Here is a 15,665-nt window from a genome sequence, read left to right on the forward strand (position 1 = left end):
GATTTGGTATCCCCCTTGGTTAGAATAGACCTTTATTCATACAATAACAATAATGTCCATATGGAGACAATTTTGAGAACCTTAAAATGTCCCTTTCTGTTATTGGTACACCAGACTACAGCTCTCTCTCAGAAGTGCGTTGGTCAGGCATATGGCAATCCCAGTTTGTGGGTGTTACTGAGTGTCAAGTGCCTTGCCTTAGAGCTGTCTAAAAATAGGTTTTTCAGTACTCGGTTGCCTTGATGTTGTCCCTTGATGTTGTATTTGAACTGCACCTGTTTCAAAGAAAAGCAGCTGTTTTTGGAGAGGTCGATTTAGTAATTCTGTATTGTTTGTTTCTCCTCTCTCCTGGCTGTCTGTTGCTCTCACACACATTCTCACTCACACACATATTCCCACTCTCACACACACAGCCCTAGGAACGCTGGCCCTGAGTAGTAGGAGTCATGAGTGCTCAGGAGGTGCCTACCAATCCTGCGCAGGAGCAGGTTGACACGGGGGATGGAGTCCCAGATGGCCCCACCGCTACCCCGACGACCGCCACCCTCGCTGTCCCGGTCACAATAAAGAAGGAGCCTGGCACGCAGGGGGCCAGTAACGGGAAAGATGTGCCTGCCGAGATCTGCGTGGTCCTCGGTGGAGGAGGAAAGTCTCGCAATGACCAGACCCAGGGTATGACCCCTTAACACACAGGTGTCAAACTCATTCCACGGAGGGCCGAGTGTCTGCGGGTTTTCGCTCCTCCCTTGTACTTGATTGATGAATTAACATCACTAATTAGTTAGGAACTCCCCACACCTGGTTGTCTAGGGCTTTATTGAAAGGAAAAACCAAAAACCTGCAGACACTAGGCCCTCCGTGGAATGAGTTTGACACCCCTGCCTTAACACATCACCTTCCACTCCACACACAATGCGCAGGATCATTTTGCCTCACCCTCTGTAATGCAAAATGAGTTTGCACATTTTAAACCATGATGTAAAAGGGCTGACCCAAAACGAACAAACCCACACTGTAGGAAAGAGGACCACCTTTCAACACCCATGTCCCTGTCATTTTACCTTCTCCCTCTACATCTGCACTCTTCCACATTAACTATCTCAGATGGAATGTACAGTGTCAAAGTATTCATACCCTGACTTATTCCACATTTTGTTGTTACAGCCTGAATTCAAAATGGCAAAAAAAAAAATGTATACATCTTCACACAATACTCCATAATGACGGCGAAAACATGTTTAAAATGTTTTTTTTTGTGCAAATGTATTGAAAATGAAATACAGAAATTACCTAAGTATTCACACCCCTGAGTCAATACTTTGTAGAAGCACCTCTGGTGACGATTTACAGCTTTGCACATCTGGATTATTCTCCCATTCTTCCTCGCAGATTTTCTCAAGCTCTTAAATTAGATGGAGAACGGCGGTGAACAGCAATCTTCAAGTCTTTCCACAGATTTTCTATGGAATTAAAGTCTGGTCTTTGTCTGGGCCACTCGAGGACTTCCACATTCTTGTTCTGAAGCCATTCCAGCGTTGCTTTGGCTGTATACTTGTTGGAACGTAAATCTTCGCCCCATTCTAAGGTTGTTTGCACTCTGAAGCATGTTCTCAAAGGTTTTGTCTGTATTTGGCTCCATGTATTTGGCTCCATGTTCCCTCTATCCTTACCAGTCTCCCAGTCCCTGCCACTGAAAAGCATCCCCATAGAATGATGATGCCACCACCAGTGGTGTAAAATATTTAAGTAAAATTACTTTAAAGTGCTACTTAAGTATTTTTTGGGGGTATCTGTACTTTACTATTTTTGACAACTTTTACTTTACTACATTCCTAAAGAAAATTATGTACTTTTTACTCCTTACATGTTTCCTGACAGCCAAAAACTTTGTTACATGAAAATGGTCCAATTCACACACTTATCAAGAGAGCATCCCTGGTCATCTCTACTGCCTGTGATCTGGCTGACTCACTAAACACACATGCTTCGTTTGTAAATTATGTCTGAATGTGTCCCTGGCTATCCGTAAATAAAACACATTGTGCTGTCTTGTTTGCTTAATATAAGGAATTTGAACTTTATTTATACATTTTAATACTTAAGTATACAGTACCAGTCAAGTTTGGACACCTACTCATTCAAGTGTTTTAATAAATGATTTACTATTTTCTACATTGTAGAATAATAGTGAAGACATCAAAACTATGAAATAACACACAGAATCATTTAGTAACCAAAAAAGTGTTCAACAAATCAAAATATATTTTAGATTCTTCAAAGTAGCCACCCTTTGCCTTGATGACAGCTTTGCACACTCTTGGCATTCAGCTTCATGAGGAATGCTTTTCCAACAGTCTTGAAGGAGTTCCCACATATGCTGAGCACTTGTTGGCTGCTTTTCCTTCACTCTGCGGTCCAACTCATCCCAAACCATCTCAATTGGGTAGAGGTCGGGTGATTGTGGAGGCCAGGTCATCTGATGCAGCACTCCATCACTCTCCTTCTTGGTCAAATAGCTCTTAAACAGCCTGGAGTTGTGTTTTGGCTCATTGTCCTGTTAAAAAACAAATGATGGTCCCACTAAGCTCAAACCAGATGGGATGGCGTATTGCTGCAGAATGCTGTGGTACCCATGCTGGTTAAGTGTGCCTTGAATTCTAAATAAATCACTGACGATGTTGCCAGCTAAGCACTATCACACCACCTCCTCCATGCTTCATGGTGGGAACCACACATGCAGATATCATCCGTTCACCTACTCCACTTTTCACAAAGACAGGGCGGTTGGAACCAAAAATCTTACATTTGGACTCGTCAGACCAAAGTACAGATTCCCATCAGTCTAATGTCCATTGTTCATGTTTCTTGGCCCAAGCAAGTCTTTTCTTCTTATTGGTATCCTTTAGTAGTGGTTTCTTTGCAGCAATTAGACAATGAAGAACTGATTCATGCAGTCTCCTCTGAACAGTTGATGTTGAGATGTCTGTTACTTGTACTCTGTGAAGCATTTATTTGGGCTGCAATCTGAGATGCAGTTAACTCTAACTTATCCTCTGCAGAAGGGTCTTCCTTTCCTGTGGCGGTCTTTATGAGAGTCAGTTTCATTATAGCGCTTGATTGTTTATCGACTGCACTTCAAGAAACTTTCAATGTTCTTGACATTTTCTGTATTGACTGACCTTCATGTATTGATGTACTGTAATTTATCTTTACTTATTTTAGCTGTTCTTGCCATAATATGGACTTGGTATTTTACCAAATAGGGCTGTTTTCTGTACCACCCCTATCTTGTCACAACACAACTTATTGGCTCAAACGCATTAAAAATAAAATAAATTCCACACATTAACAAAGCACACCTGTTAATTGAAATGCATTCCAGGTGACTACCTCATGAAGCTGGTTGAGAGAATGCCAAGAGTGTGCAGAGCTGTCATCAAGGCAAAGGGTGGCTACTTTTTTAGAATGTCAAATAAATCAAAATATATTTTAATTTTTTTTGGTTACTACATGATTCCATATGTGTTGATGCCTTCACTATTATTCTACAATGTAGAAAATAATAAAAAGAAAAACCCTTGAATGAGTACAGTAGGTGTGTACAATCTTTTGACTGATACTGTATTTGAGCAATTACATGTATTTTTGATACTTAGATATAGTAGACTTTTACTCTAGTATTTTACTTGGTGACTTGACTTTTAAATGAGTAATTGTCTATTAAGGTATCGTTACCTTTACTCGTATGACAATTAGGTACTTTTTCCACCACTGCTGTTAAACGGGGGATGAGCTGTGCCTGGTTTCTCCAAACAAAGCATTTTGCATTCAGGCTATATTATTTTTTGGTCTCATCAGACCACAGAATCTTTTGCCTTATGCGCTGTCTTTCTTCGTGCCTTTTTGCAAACTCCATGAGTGCCGTCATGTGCCTTTTTCTCTGGAGTGGCCACTCTCCCATAAAGCCCAGATTGGTGAAGTGCTGTAGAGACTTTTGGCAGGTTCTGGCAGGTTCTCCCATCTCAGCCAAGGAACTCTGTATTTCTCTCAGAGTGGTCATTGGGTTCTTGGTCACCTCCCTGACCAAGGACCTTCTTGTTTGGTTGGACGGCCAGCTCTAGGATGGGGATTTCAATAAAACATTTTTTTTCTCCCAAAGATGGAGACCTCTGTGCTCTTGGAAACTTTCAACACTCTAGAAATAGTTTTAGACCCTTCCCCAGATATATGCCTCATCACAATTCTTTCTTGGAGCTCTACGGATAGTGTCTTGGACATCGTGGTTTAGTTTCTGCTCTGACATGCACTGTCAACTGTGGGACCTTATACAAAAATGTCTAAACATTTCACTTTGTCATTATGGTGTATTGTGTGTAGATGGGTGAGGAGAAAAACATATATTTAAGCAATTTTGAATTCGGGCTGTAAAAACAATGTGGAAAAAGTCAAGGGGTATGAATACTTTCTGAAGGCACCATCTATTTACTGAGAAATTAATCATTTCTGTGCCTATTTAGAAGAAAATGTGGTTTTTCAATTCTCATGTATTATCTGTTTTTAACAGGTAATTTATTGTTTCTGAAATAAGATGGGACATGTATTTTAGTCTTGAATAAGTAAAATATTTACTTAGGTCCCCGAGGGGAGGTTTCCCGGACACAAATTAAGTCTAGTCCTGGACTAAAAAGGAAACTTAATGGCGAATCTCCATTGAACATTATTTTAAGTCCAGGACTAGGCTTAATCTGTGTCTGGAAAATCACCCAAAGTGTTTTGGTATGATGTTGTTACACACAGAGATCTACATTCATTGGCCAGTTTATTATGTACAGACATCTAGTACTGGGTTGGAACCCCCCCCCCCCCCCCTTTGCCTCCAGAACATCTTGGATTCTTCGGGGCATGGACATGTTGCTCAATTGGTTTGAATAGACCGAATGTGTGCCAGGAAAATATTCTCCACAGCATTACACCACCAGCCTGTATAGTTGACACCAGGCAGGATGGGGCCATGGACTCATGCTGCTTACGCCAAATCCTGGCTCTGTCATCAGCATGAAGTAACAGGAACCGGGATTCGTCGGACCAGGCTATGTTTTTCTACTGCTCAATTGCCCAGCGTGCCCACTGGAGCCGCTTCCTCTTGTTTTTAGCTGATAGGAGTGGAACCCGTTGTGGTCGTCTGCTGCAGTAGCACATCCGTGACAAGGACCGGCAAGTCGTGCAATCCAAGTTGCCGTTCTGCACACCACTGATATACTGCACCGTTATTTGCCTGTTTGTGGCCTGCCTGTTGACTTGCACGATTCTTTGTCATTCTCCTTCATCAACAAGCTGTTTTCGCCCACAGGACTGCCGCTGACTGGATGTTTTTTGTTTGTCGCACCGTTCTCGGTAAACCCTAGACACTGTCGTGCGTGAAAAGCCCAGGAGGCCGGCAGTTTCCGAGATACTGTAACCGGCGTGCCTTGCACCGACGATCATACCATGCTCAGTCACTTATTTTGCCCATTTCTAACGTTCAAACAGTAACAATGCCTCTGCCTCATCGTGACTCACTGTCTGTATGTGGGAACCATTTTCGTCAATGGGGTGGTGTACCTAATAAGCTGGCCACTGAGTATGTTCTATGTTACAGACCAATGATATCAATGCACTCAACTATTGTAGCATTTTTAGCCATCTCTGTATTGCTTTTCCTCTGTCACACAGGCTCCTATGTTTGTGGGATATGTGGGAAGAAATACAAGTACTACAACTGCTTTCAGACGCACGTCCGTGCCCACAGAGGTAAGGAAGGCCTGCGCTGAAACACTAAGGCTTCTTTGTGTGATGACATTGGACATTTTTGATATGATTAAAATAATCAACTCAAGTCACTACAGACATGATTTAATAGCACCTAATTTTTGATAACCCCCCCCCCCCCCCCCCCCCCCCTGCTAAATATATATATATGGCATGATAATGCAAGCCCCGATCCGAAAGTCACATGAATCCAATTTTGGGGACCTAAAATTGGATTTGTGGCGTAATGTTATGTTTGGGGCTCATTTCTTATCATTAACTTGTCAGCTGCATTCATCCGCTAATACTTTTGAAGTACTCTTTTCTTCCCCTCTCCTTCCTGACATCCATCATTTTTAATGTGAGCGATGCCAAATGTCTGAGATCCGAGTGAGTCAAGCTGTTGTTATAAGCGTAGGCGCCACGCCAACAGCAGATCTCTTATGAATGTGTCTCTGTCTTTCCCCCCGCAGAGTCCGACAGCATGCCAGGGGAGGGTGCACCACCAGCTCCCAACAGTGAGTACACGGATGTGTATGCAAACGCATTCACATGCACAAACACGCATGCGCTCACACATGAGCATACACACAGGTGTGTACATGCATACACAGGCGCACATCTACAGTGCCTTCAGAAAGTGTTCACACCTGTTGAATTTTTCCACATTTTGTTACAAAGTGGGATTAAAATGGATTCAACCCCCTAGAGGCGATTGATGACACTAAGTGTGTAAGTAACAATACAAAAATCCACATAAAAATCCGTCATTTTAAACTAGAGATATCTGTTGTTTTGCATTGGAAAGACATCCAGAAAATCGGTCTTCTCAGGAAAACGTCTGTAGCGTCTGAACAGTTTGACCGAAATATGAGACTTTCACGAACACTATGGTGGTCTCTGTTTTGCTCTACGACCCCCACAAGTGTCAGGGGACTCGTCTGAAGTCGAAACAGTTGATTTGTGAACTTCTGTTTGTAGCGTCCGAACCGCTTGGGCTACAAACTAATGTGATCACACGGTGGAAAGGGGACATTTTCATGAACACGATGGTGTTCTCCTTTTTGCTTTACGTCTCCCAAAAGTGTCACGGGACTCATCTGAATGTAACCGCTACCAATTTAAAAAATGTTATGGAAGTGTGTTGTTTGTTTCTCTGGCCTATAGTAGTAAAGGCCAAATTCAATATTTTAATAAATATATATTTTTTATGCTTAAAGGGGTCCTAAAGTTCATAGTCAAATAGCTAAATAGTTAATAGTTTGAACATCTTAAAACAATACCATATGTCAGTTTAGACCCCCCCTATTAATATTTTGTTGTTGATCTACACAAACCTGGAAGAAAAATGTGAACAAACAAACACTAATACAGTGCATTCAGAAAGTATTCAGACCCCTTGACTTTTTCCACATTTTATATTACAGCCTTATTCTAAAATGGTTTTATTTATTTTTTAAAATGTTTTATATATATATATATATATATATATATATATATACTCATCAATCTACACACAATATCCCATAATGACAAAGTTAAAACAGGTATTTAGACATTGTTGCAGGTGTATTAAAAATAAAAAACAAATACCTTATTTACATAAGTATTCAGAACCTTTGCTATGAGACTTGAAATTGAGCTCAGGTGCATCCTGTTTCCATTGATCATCCTTAAGATGTTTCTACAACTTTGATTGGAGTCCACCTGTGGTAAATTCTATTTATTGCACATGATTTGAAAAGGCACACACATGTCTATATAATGTAGGTCTGAGTAAAAACCAAGCCATGAGGTCAAAGGTACAATTCCGAGACAGGATTGTGTCGAGGAACAGATCTAGGGAAGGTTACCAAAACATTTCTGCAGCTTTGAAGGTCCCCAAGAACACAGTGGCCTCCATCATTCTTAAATGGAAGAAGTTTGGAACCACCAAGACTCTTCCTATAGCTGACCGCACAGGCCAAACTGAGCAATCGGGGGAGAAGGGCCTTGGTCAAGGAGGTGACCAAGAACCCAGCAGAGCTCTAGAGTTCCTCTGGAGATGGGAGAACCTTCCAGAAGGACAACATTCTCTCCAGCACTCCACCAATCAGGCCTTTATGGTAAAGTGGCCAGACGGAAGCCAGTAAAAGGCACATAACAACCCGCTTGGAGTTTGCCAAAAGGCCCCTAAGGGACTCTGACTCTGAGAATCAAGATTCTTTGGTCTGATGAAACCAAGATTGAACTCTTTGGCCTGAATACCAAGCATCATGTCTGGAGAAACCTGGCACCATCCCTACAGTGAAGCATGGCAGTGGCAGCATCATGCTGTGGGGATGTTTTTCAGGTCAGGGACTGGGAGACTTGTCAGGATCGAGGGAAAGATGAACGGAGCAAAGTACAGAGATCCTTGATGAAAACCTCCTCCAGAGCACTCAGGACCTCAGACTGGGGTGACGGTTCACCTTCCAGCAGGACAACGACCCTAAGCACACAGCCAAGACCATGCACTAGTGGCTTCGGGACAAGTCTCTGAATGTTCTTGAGTGGCCCAGCCAGATCCCAGACTTGAACCTGATCGAACATCTCTGGAGTGACCTGAAAATAAACTCAGCAAAAAAAGAAACGTCCCTTTTTCAGGACCCTGTCTTTCAAAGATAATTCGTAAAAATCCAAATAACTTCACAGATCTTCATTGTAAAGGGTTTAAACACTGTTTCCCATGCTTGTTCAATGAACCATAAACAATTAATGAACATGCACCTGTGGAACGGTCGTTAATTAAGACACTAACAGCTTACAGACGGTAGGCAATTAAGGTCACAGTTATGAAAACTTAGGACACCAAAGAGGCCTTTCTACTGACTCTGAAAAACACCAAAAGAAATATGCCCAGGGTCCCTGCTCATCTGTGTGAACGTGCCTTAGGCATGCTGCAAGGAGGAGGACTACAGATGTGGCCAGGGCAATTAATTGCAATGTCCGTACAGTGAGATGCCTAAGAGAGCGCTACAGGGAGACAGGACGGACAGCTGATCGTCCGTGCAGTGGCAGACCACGTGTAACAACACCTGCACAAGATCGGTACATTCGAACATCACACCTGCGGGACAGGTACAGGATGGCAACAACTGCCCGAGTTACACCAGGAACGCACAATCGCTCCATCAGTGCTCAGACTGTCCGCAACGGGATGAGAGATGCTGGACTGAGGACTTGTAGGCCTGTTGTCTGGTGAGGACCTGCCTTACATCACCGGCAACAACATTGTCTATGGGCACAAACCCACCATCGCTGGACCAGACAGGACTGGCAAAAAGTGCTCTTCACTGATGAGTCGCGGTTTTGTCTCACCAGGGGTGATGTTTGGATTCGCGTTCATCGTCGAAGGAATGAGCGTCACACCGAGGCCTGTACTCTGGAGTGGGAGCAATTTGGAGGTGGACGGTCCATCATGGTCTGAGGCGGTGTGTCACAGCATCATCGGACTGAGCTTGTTGTCATTGCAGGCAATCTCAACGCTGTGTTACAGGGAAGACATCCTCCTCCCTCGTGGTACCCTTCCTGCAGGCTCATTCTGACATGACTCTCCAGTATGACAATGCCACCAGCCACACTGCTCGTTCTGTGCGTGATTTCCTGCAAGACAGGATTGTCAGTGTGCTGCCATGGCCACCAAAAAGCCCGGACCTCAATCCCATTGAGCACGTCTGGGACCTGTTGGATCGGAGGGTGAGGGCTAGGGCCATTCCCCTCAGAAATGTCAGGGAACTTGCAGGTGCCTTGGTGGAAGAGTGGGGTAACATCTCACATCAAGAACTGGCAAATCTGGTGCAGTCCATGAAGAGGAGATGCACTGCAGTACCTAATGCAGCTGGTGGCCACACTAGATACTGACTGTTACTTTGATTTTGACCCCCCCCCCTTTGTTCAGGGACACATTATTCCATTTCTGTTAGTCACATGGTTGTGAAACTTGTTCAGTTTATGTCTGTTGAATCATGTTATGGTCATGCAAATATTTACACATGTTAAGTTTGCTGAAAATAAACACAGTTGACAGTGAGAAGACGTTTCTTTTTTTGCTGAGTTTAGCTGTGCAGCGACGCTCCCCATCCTACCTGACAGAGCTTGAGAGGATCTGCAGAGTAGAATGGGAGAAACTCGACTAAAGATTTGTTTTTAGTCGAGCAGTCTAAAATATATATTATGGCACGAGACGCCAGTCTGATTCACACCTGTCTCTCAGTGGACTAATCTGCTGTGGGGATGGCACACCAGTATCACCAGTAGTACATTTACTGTTAATTCCCATTTCTAGTCTACAGTGTTTGTTTGGTTATGGTAATTTCTGTTAATAATGTTAAACCTATGTCTGTTTTTACATCTTTCCCTCTATCCTGACTAGTTCCTCAACGTAGCCTATTTGAAACATCTGTCCAGCTCTCTTTCGATAACCACTCGGTGTTAAAGGGGGACAAAATGTCATGCTCTGATCCGGTGGAAACATCATAAAATAGGCCTACCTGATTACTACTTATCCCTTGCGCAAATAGCGTACAGCTACAGTATGTCTGTCCGGGACACTTATTTTATACAATGTTGCAAGTTTGCTAGCTCAAGCTTCAGGCCCGCCCAAGTTAATAGTTGATACAATGTTTCAAATTCCTTGCAGACAGACCATGCATAGCCAATGTGATATATGGGATATTTATTTTTAACGGGATATTTTCTACCCTGCAGGCTGAAATGTTTATTTGTTGGCTTTATGTGGGATATTTCCACATATAGTTGGCAATAGAAGTTACTTTTAGATTTTTTTATAAGCACATGATAATAATTTTGATATACGAAGACTTTATTATAAATGAAATTAAACTGTTCCATGAAAATGTGAATATACAAATCATAACTGGCACACAGATTGTTAGAAATGGTAAGATAAATTGGCACTCCAAATGGAAAATGTTGCAGAGGGCCAGAGAGACGAGTCTAGGAGGAGTCGGAAATGGCGGTGAGTAGTGCTGAAAAAGTTGGTGAAGCAACAGCTGTGCTGGAATGCGACCAATATTGGTGTCAGTTCTGATGGTATGGAGCGGAAGGATGAGGGTTAAGGACCGGTATGGTCGGTAGTGGAAAGACATAGGAAGAAGAGATCATAATACAGAAACAGTGGACCATCTAATAAAGAAAGCATAAAGAGGGCCAAGGTAGGAAGCAAGAGTAGTGATGTGTTGGATTGGATTAATTTCCATTAATTGGAAATGGTAGATTTTGTTAATATTTTGTGGTAGCCAGGCTCGGCAAGAGAAAAGCTTAATGGGAAGAAGATGAAAAGTCATGTCCCTGGTGCTTATGCTAGATTGAGAGGAGTCATCACCGGGGTCCCAATATCTATGTCCATAGACGATATTAAAGGAAATGTAAAGGGAGGAAGAGTGATTGAGGCCAAAAGGTCGATCAGTAGGAAAGAAGGCTTTCACTTCTTTGACCTATCAGTGCTGCTGAAGTTTGAGAAGGTTATGCCAGGGAAAGTACAGATAGGATTCCTTAGTTTCAATGTCAGAGATTTTGTCCCATCCCCATTGAGGTGTTTTTAAATGCCAAAGAATGGGACATGTAGCTGCTCAATGTAAAGGAAAGAAAAGATGTGGAGGGGAGCAATGTGAAGGTTGTGTTGTAATTGTGGGGGAAGGGGGGCATAGTGCAGCATTTGGTGGGTGCCAGGTGCAGAGAGAGGCTTAGCGAAACAGTGCATTAGGAAAGTATTCAGATACCTTCATTTTTTTTTTGTCACATTTTGTTAAGTTACAGCCTTATTCTAAAATGTATTAAAAACAACAGGTTTTTAGAAATGTTGACAAATGTATTAAAAATGAAAAACTGATAGCACATTTACATAAGTATTCAGACCCTTTACTCAGGACTTTGTTGAAGAACCTTCGGCAACGATTACAGCCTCGAGTCTGTAAGGATCTCTCTGTACTTAGCTCAGTTCCTCTTTCCCTCTATCCTGACTAGTCTCCCAGTCCCTGCCACTGAAAAACATGCCCACAGCATGATGCTGCCACCATGCTTCACCGTAGGGATAGTGCCAGGTTTCCTCCAGACGTGACGCTTTCAGGCCAGAGTTCAATCTTGGTTTCATCAGACCAGAAAATCTTGTTCCTCATGGTCTGAGAGTCCTTTAGCTGCCTTTTGGCAAACTCCAAGCAGGCTGTCATGTGCCTTTTACAGAAGAGTGGCTTCCATCCGGTCACTCTACCATAAAGATCTGATTGGTGGAGTGCTGCAGAGATGGTTGTCCTTCTGGAAGATTCTCCCATCTCGACAGAGGAACTCTGGAGCTCTGTCAGAGTGAGGCCCTTCTCCCCCGATTGCTCAGTTTGGCCGGGCCGCCAGCTCTAGGATTGATGGTTCCAAACTTCTTCCATTTCTAAGAATGATGGAGGTCACTGTGTTCTTGGGCCTTCAATGCTGCAGAAAGGTTTTGGTACCCTTCCCCAGGTCTGTGCCTCGACACAATGCTGTTTCGGAGCTCTACAAACAATTCCTTCGACCTCATTGCTTGGTTTTTGCTCTGTTATGCACTGTTAACTGTGGGACCATATATACTCCAGAGTGACGCAGTGGTTTAAGGCACAGCATCTCAGTGCTTGAGGCGTCACTACAGACACCCTGTTTCAAATCCAGGCTGTATCACAACCTGCCGTGATTGGGAGTCCCATAGGGCGGCACACAATTGGCCCAGCGTCGTCCGGGTTTGGCCGGTGTAGGCCGTCATTGTAAATAAGAATTTGTTCTTAACTGACTTGCCTAGTTAAAAAAAAGTAAAAAATAGATACTACCGTTCTAAAGTTTGGGGTCACTTAGAAATATCCTTGTTATTGAAAGAAAATCTAATTTTGTCTTTATAAAAATAATAATTATAACATCAAATTGATCAGAAATACAGTGTAGACATTGTTAATGTTGTTGTAAATGACTATTGTAGCTGGAAACTGCTAAATGGAAAATCTACATAGGCATACAGAGGCCCATTATCAGCAACCATCACTCCTGAGTTCCAATGGCACGTTGTGTTAGCTAATCCAAGTTTATCATTTTAAAAGGCTAATTCATCATTAGAAAACCTTTTTGCAATTATGTTAGCACAGCTGAAAACTGTTCTGATTTTAAAGAAGCAATAAAACTGTCCTTCTTTAGACTAGTTGAGTATCTGGAGCATCAGCATTTGTGGGTTTCAGCCAAGAAACTGAAGATCTCACAACGCTGTGTACTACTCCCTTCACAGAACAGCGCTCTAACCAGAATAGAAAGAGTGGGAGGCCCCGGTGCACAACTGAGCAAGGGGACAAGTACATTAGTGTCTAGTTTGAGAAACCGACGCCTCACAAGTCCTCAACTGGCAGCTACACTAAATAGTACCCTCAAAACACCAGTCTCAACCTCAACAGTATACGGCCATAAGCGACTCCGGGATGCTGGCCTTCTAGGCAGAGTTCCTTTGTCCAGTGTCTGTGTTCTTTTGTCCATCTTAATCTTTTATTTTTATTGGCCAGTCTGAGATATTGCTTTTTCTTTGCAACTCTGCCTTGAAGGCCAGCATCACGGAGTCGGGTCTTCAATGTTGATCAATTTGATGATATTTTAATAGACAAAAATGTGCTTTTCGTTCAAAAACAAGGACATTTCTTAGTGACCCCAAACTTTTGAGTGTGTGTGTCTTACCAAATCAGGTCAAATCAATTGAATTTACCACAGGTGGTCTCCAATCAAGTTTGTGAATCATCTCAAGATGGAAACAGGATGCTCCCGAGCTCAATTTCGAGTCTCATAGCAAAGGGTCTGAATGCTTAGGTAAATAAGGTATTTCAGTTTTTTATTTTTATACACTTGCAAAGATATCTTAACCTGTTTTTGCATTGCCAGTATGTGCAGATTGAGAATGTTTTTAAGGCTGTAATGTAACAAAATGTGGAAAAAGGGAAGGGGTCTGAATACTTTCTGAATGCACTGTATAGAAGTAGTCATGATGTATTGTATGCAGAGGCTGTAAAACCGATTGGCTGTAAAACCGATTGGGGGAACTACAGTGTGGAATAATGGAGCTTCCATGGCTGCTCATGTAGTAAGTGGACCTAATGTCGGGGCTTGTGTTTCTGCTGGTCCTGGCTTGGTTCGAAGGCCTGCTCAGAAATCTTGCGCTCATGAATGTGCAGTGTCAAAGGACACTTTGAAAATGAATAAAGTTGACTTCAAAACTTTTATTGGTAAGGTTGTCAGTACGACTTTAATCCAGAGAGGGCCCTCATCCCCGTCATTCGCAGGAGGAAAAGACGGAGGTATCGTGGACAACGTTCCGGGTGCCTTATAAGGATCCGTTGCCGAGAGAGTAATCTACCTTTACCATCGGTCCTATTAGCCAACGTACAATCAATCAATAATAAAATAGACAAACTACGAGCATGTATATCCTACAAACGGGACATTAAAAACTGTAATCTCTTATGTTTCACAGAGTCGTGGCTGAACGATGACATGATTAACATACAGCTGGTGGGTTTTAATCTTTTTCGGCAGGATAGAACAGCGGCCTCTGGTAAGACAAGGGGTGGCGGCCTATGCATATTAGTAAACAACAGGGGGCATGAAATCTAAGGAAGTCTCAAGATTTTGCCCGCCTGAGGTAGAGTATCTCATGATAAGCTGTAGAACACACTATTTACCCAAGAGAGTTTACATCTATATTTTTCGTAGCTGTCTATATACCACTACTGGCACTGAGACCACACTCAATGAGCTGTATATGGCCATAAGCAAACAAAAAAAACGCTCACCCAGAGGCGGCGCGCCTAGTAGCCGGGGACTTTAATGCAGGGAAACTTAAATCAGTTTTACCGAATTTCTATCAACATGTTAAATGTGCAACCAGAGCGAATAGAACTCTGGACCACCTATACTCCACACACAGAGATGCATACAAAGCTCTCCCTTGCCCTCCATTTGGCAAATCTGACCATAATTCTATCCTACTACTTACAAGCACAAATTAAAGCAGGAAGCACCAGTGACTAGATCAATAAAAAAGTGGTCAGATGAAGTAGAGGACTGTTTTGCTAGCACAGACTGGAATATGTTCCGGGATTCCTCCAATGGCGTTGAGAATTACACCACATCTGTCATTGGCCTCATCAATAAGTGCATCGACGACGTCGTCCCCACAATGACCGTACGTACATACCCCAACCAGAAACCATGGATTACAGGCAGCATCCGCGCTGAGCTAAAGGCTAGAGCTGCCGCTTTCAAGGAGTGGGATTCTAACCCGGAAAATTATAAGAAATCTCGCTATGCCCTCCGACGAACCATCAAACAGGCAAAGCGTCAATACAGGATTAAGATAGTCTTACTACACTGGCTCTGACGCTCGTCGGATGTGGCAGGGCCTGAAAACCATTACAGACTACAAAGGGAAGCACAGCCGAGAGCTTCCCAGTGACACGAGCCTACCGGACGAGCTAAACTACTTCTATGCTCGCTTCGAGGCAAATAACACTGAAACATGCATGAAAGCACCAGCTGTACCGGAAGACTGTGTGATCACGCTCTCCACAGCCGTTGTAAGACCTTTAGACAGGTCAACATTCACGAGGCTGCAGGGCCAGACGGATTACCAGGCCATGTACTGCGACCATGCACTGACCAACTGGCAAATGTCTTCACTGACATTTTCAACCTCTCCCTGTCCGAGTCTGTAATAGCAACATGTTTTAAGCAGACCACCATAGTGCCTGTGCCCAAGAACACTAAGGTAACCTGCCTAAATGACTACCGACCCATAGCACTCACGTCTGTAGCCATGAAGTGCTTTGAAAGGCTGGCCGTGGCTC

The 15,665-nt window shown here is 43.1% G+C and overlaps 1 protein-coding gene across 1 annotated transcript in view; it reads left to right on the forward strand.

The window, feature by feature from the left end:
* Positions 1-446: 446 nt before the first annotated feature.
* LOC120020997 (zinc finger protein 618-like) overlaps positions 447-15,665 on the forward strand; it is a 33,074-nt gene continuing 17,855 nt past the window's right edge. Inside the window, exons 1-3 of the mRNA XM_038964661.1 lie at positions 447-672; positions 5,713-5,790; positions 6,261-6,305. Of these exons, the coding sequence (XP_038820589.1) occupies positions 447-672; positions 5,713-5,790; positions 6,261-6,305 (349 nt within the window). The remainder of the gene's footprint in view (positions 673-5,712; positions 5,791-6,260; positions 6,306-15,665) is intronic.

This window comes from Salvelinus namaycush, chromosome 26 (genome assembly GCF_016432855.1).
Source record: "Salvelinus namaycush isolate Seneca chromosome 26, SaNama_1.0, whole genome shotgun sequence".
Classification (NCBI taxonomy): Eukaryota; Metazoa; Chordata; class Actinopteri; order Salmoniformes; family Salmonidae; genus Salvelinus; species Salvelinus namaycush.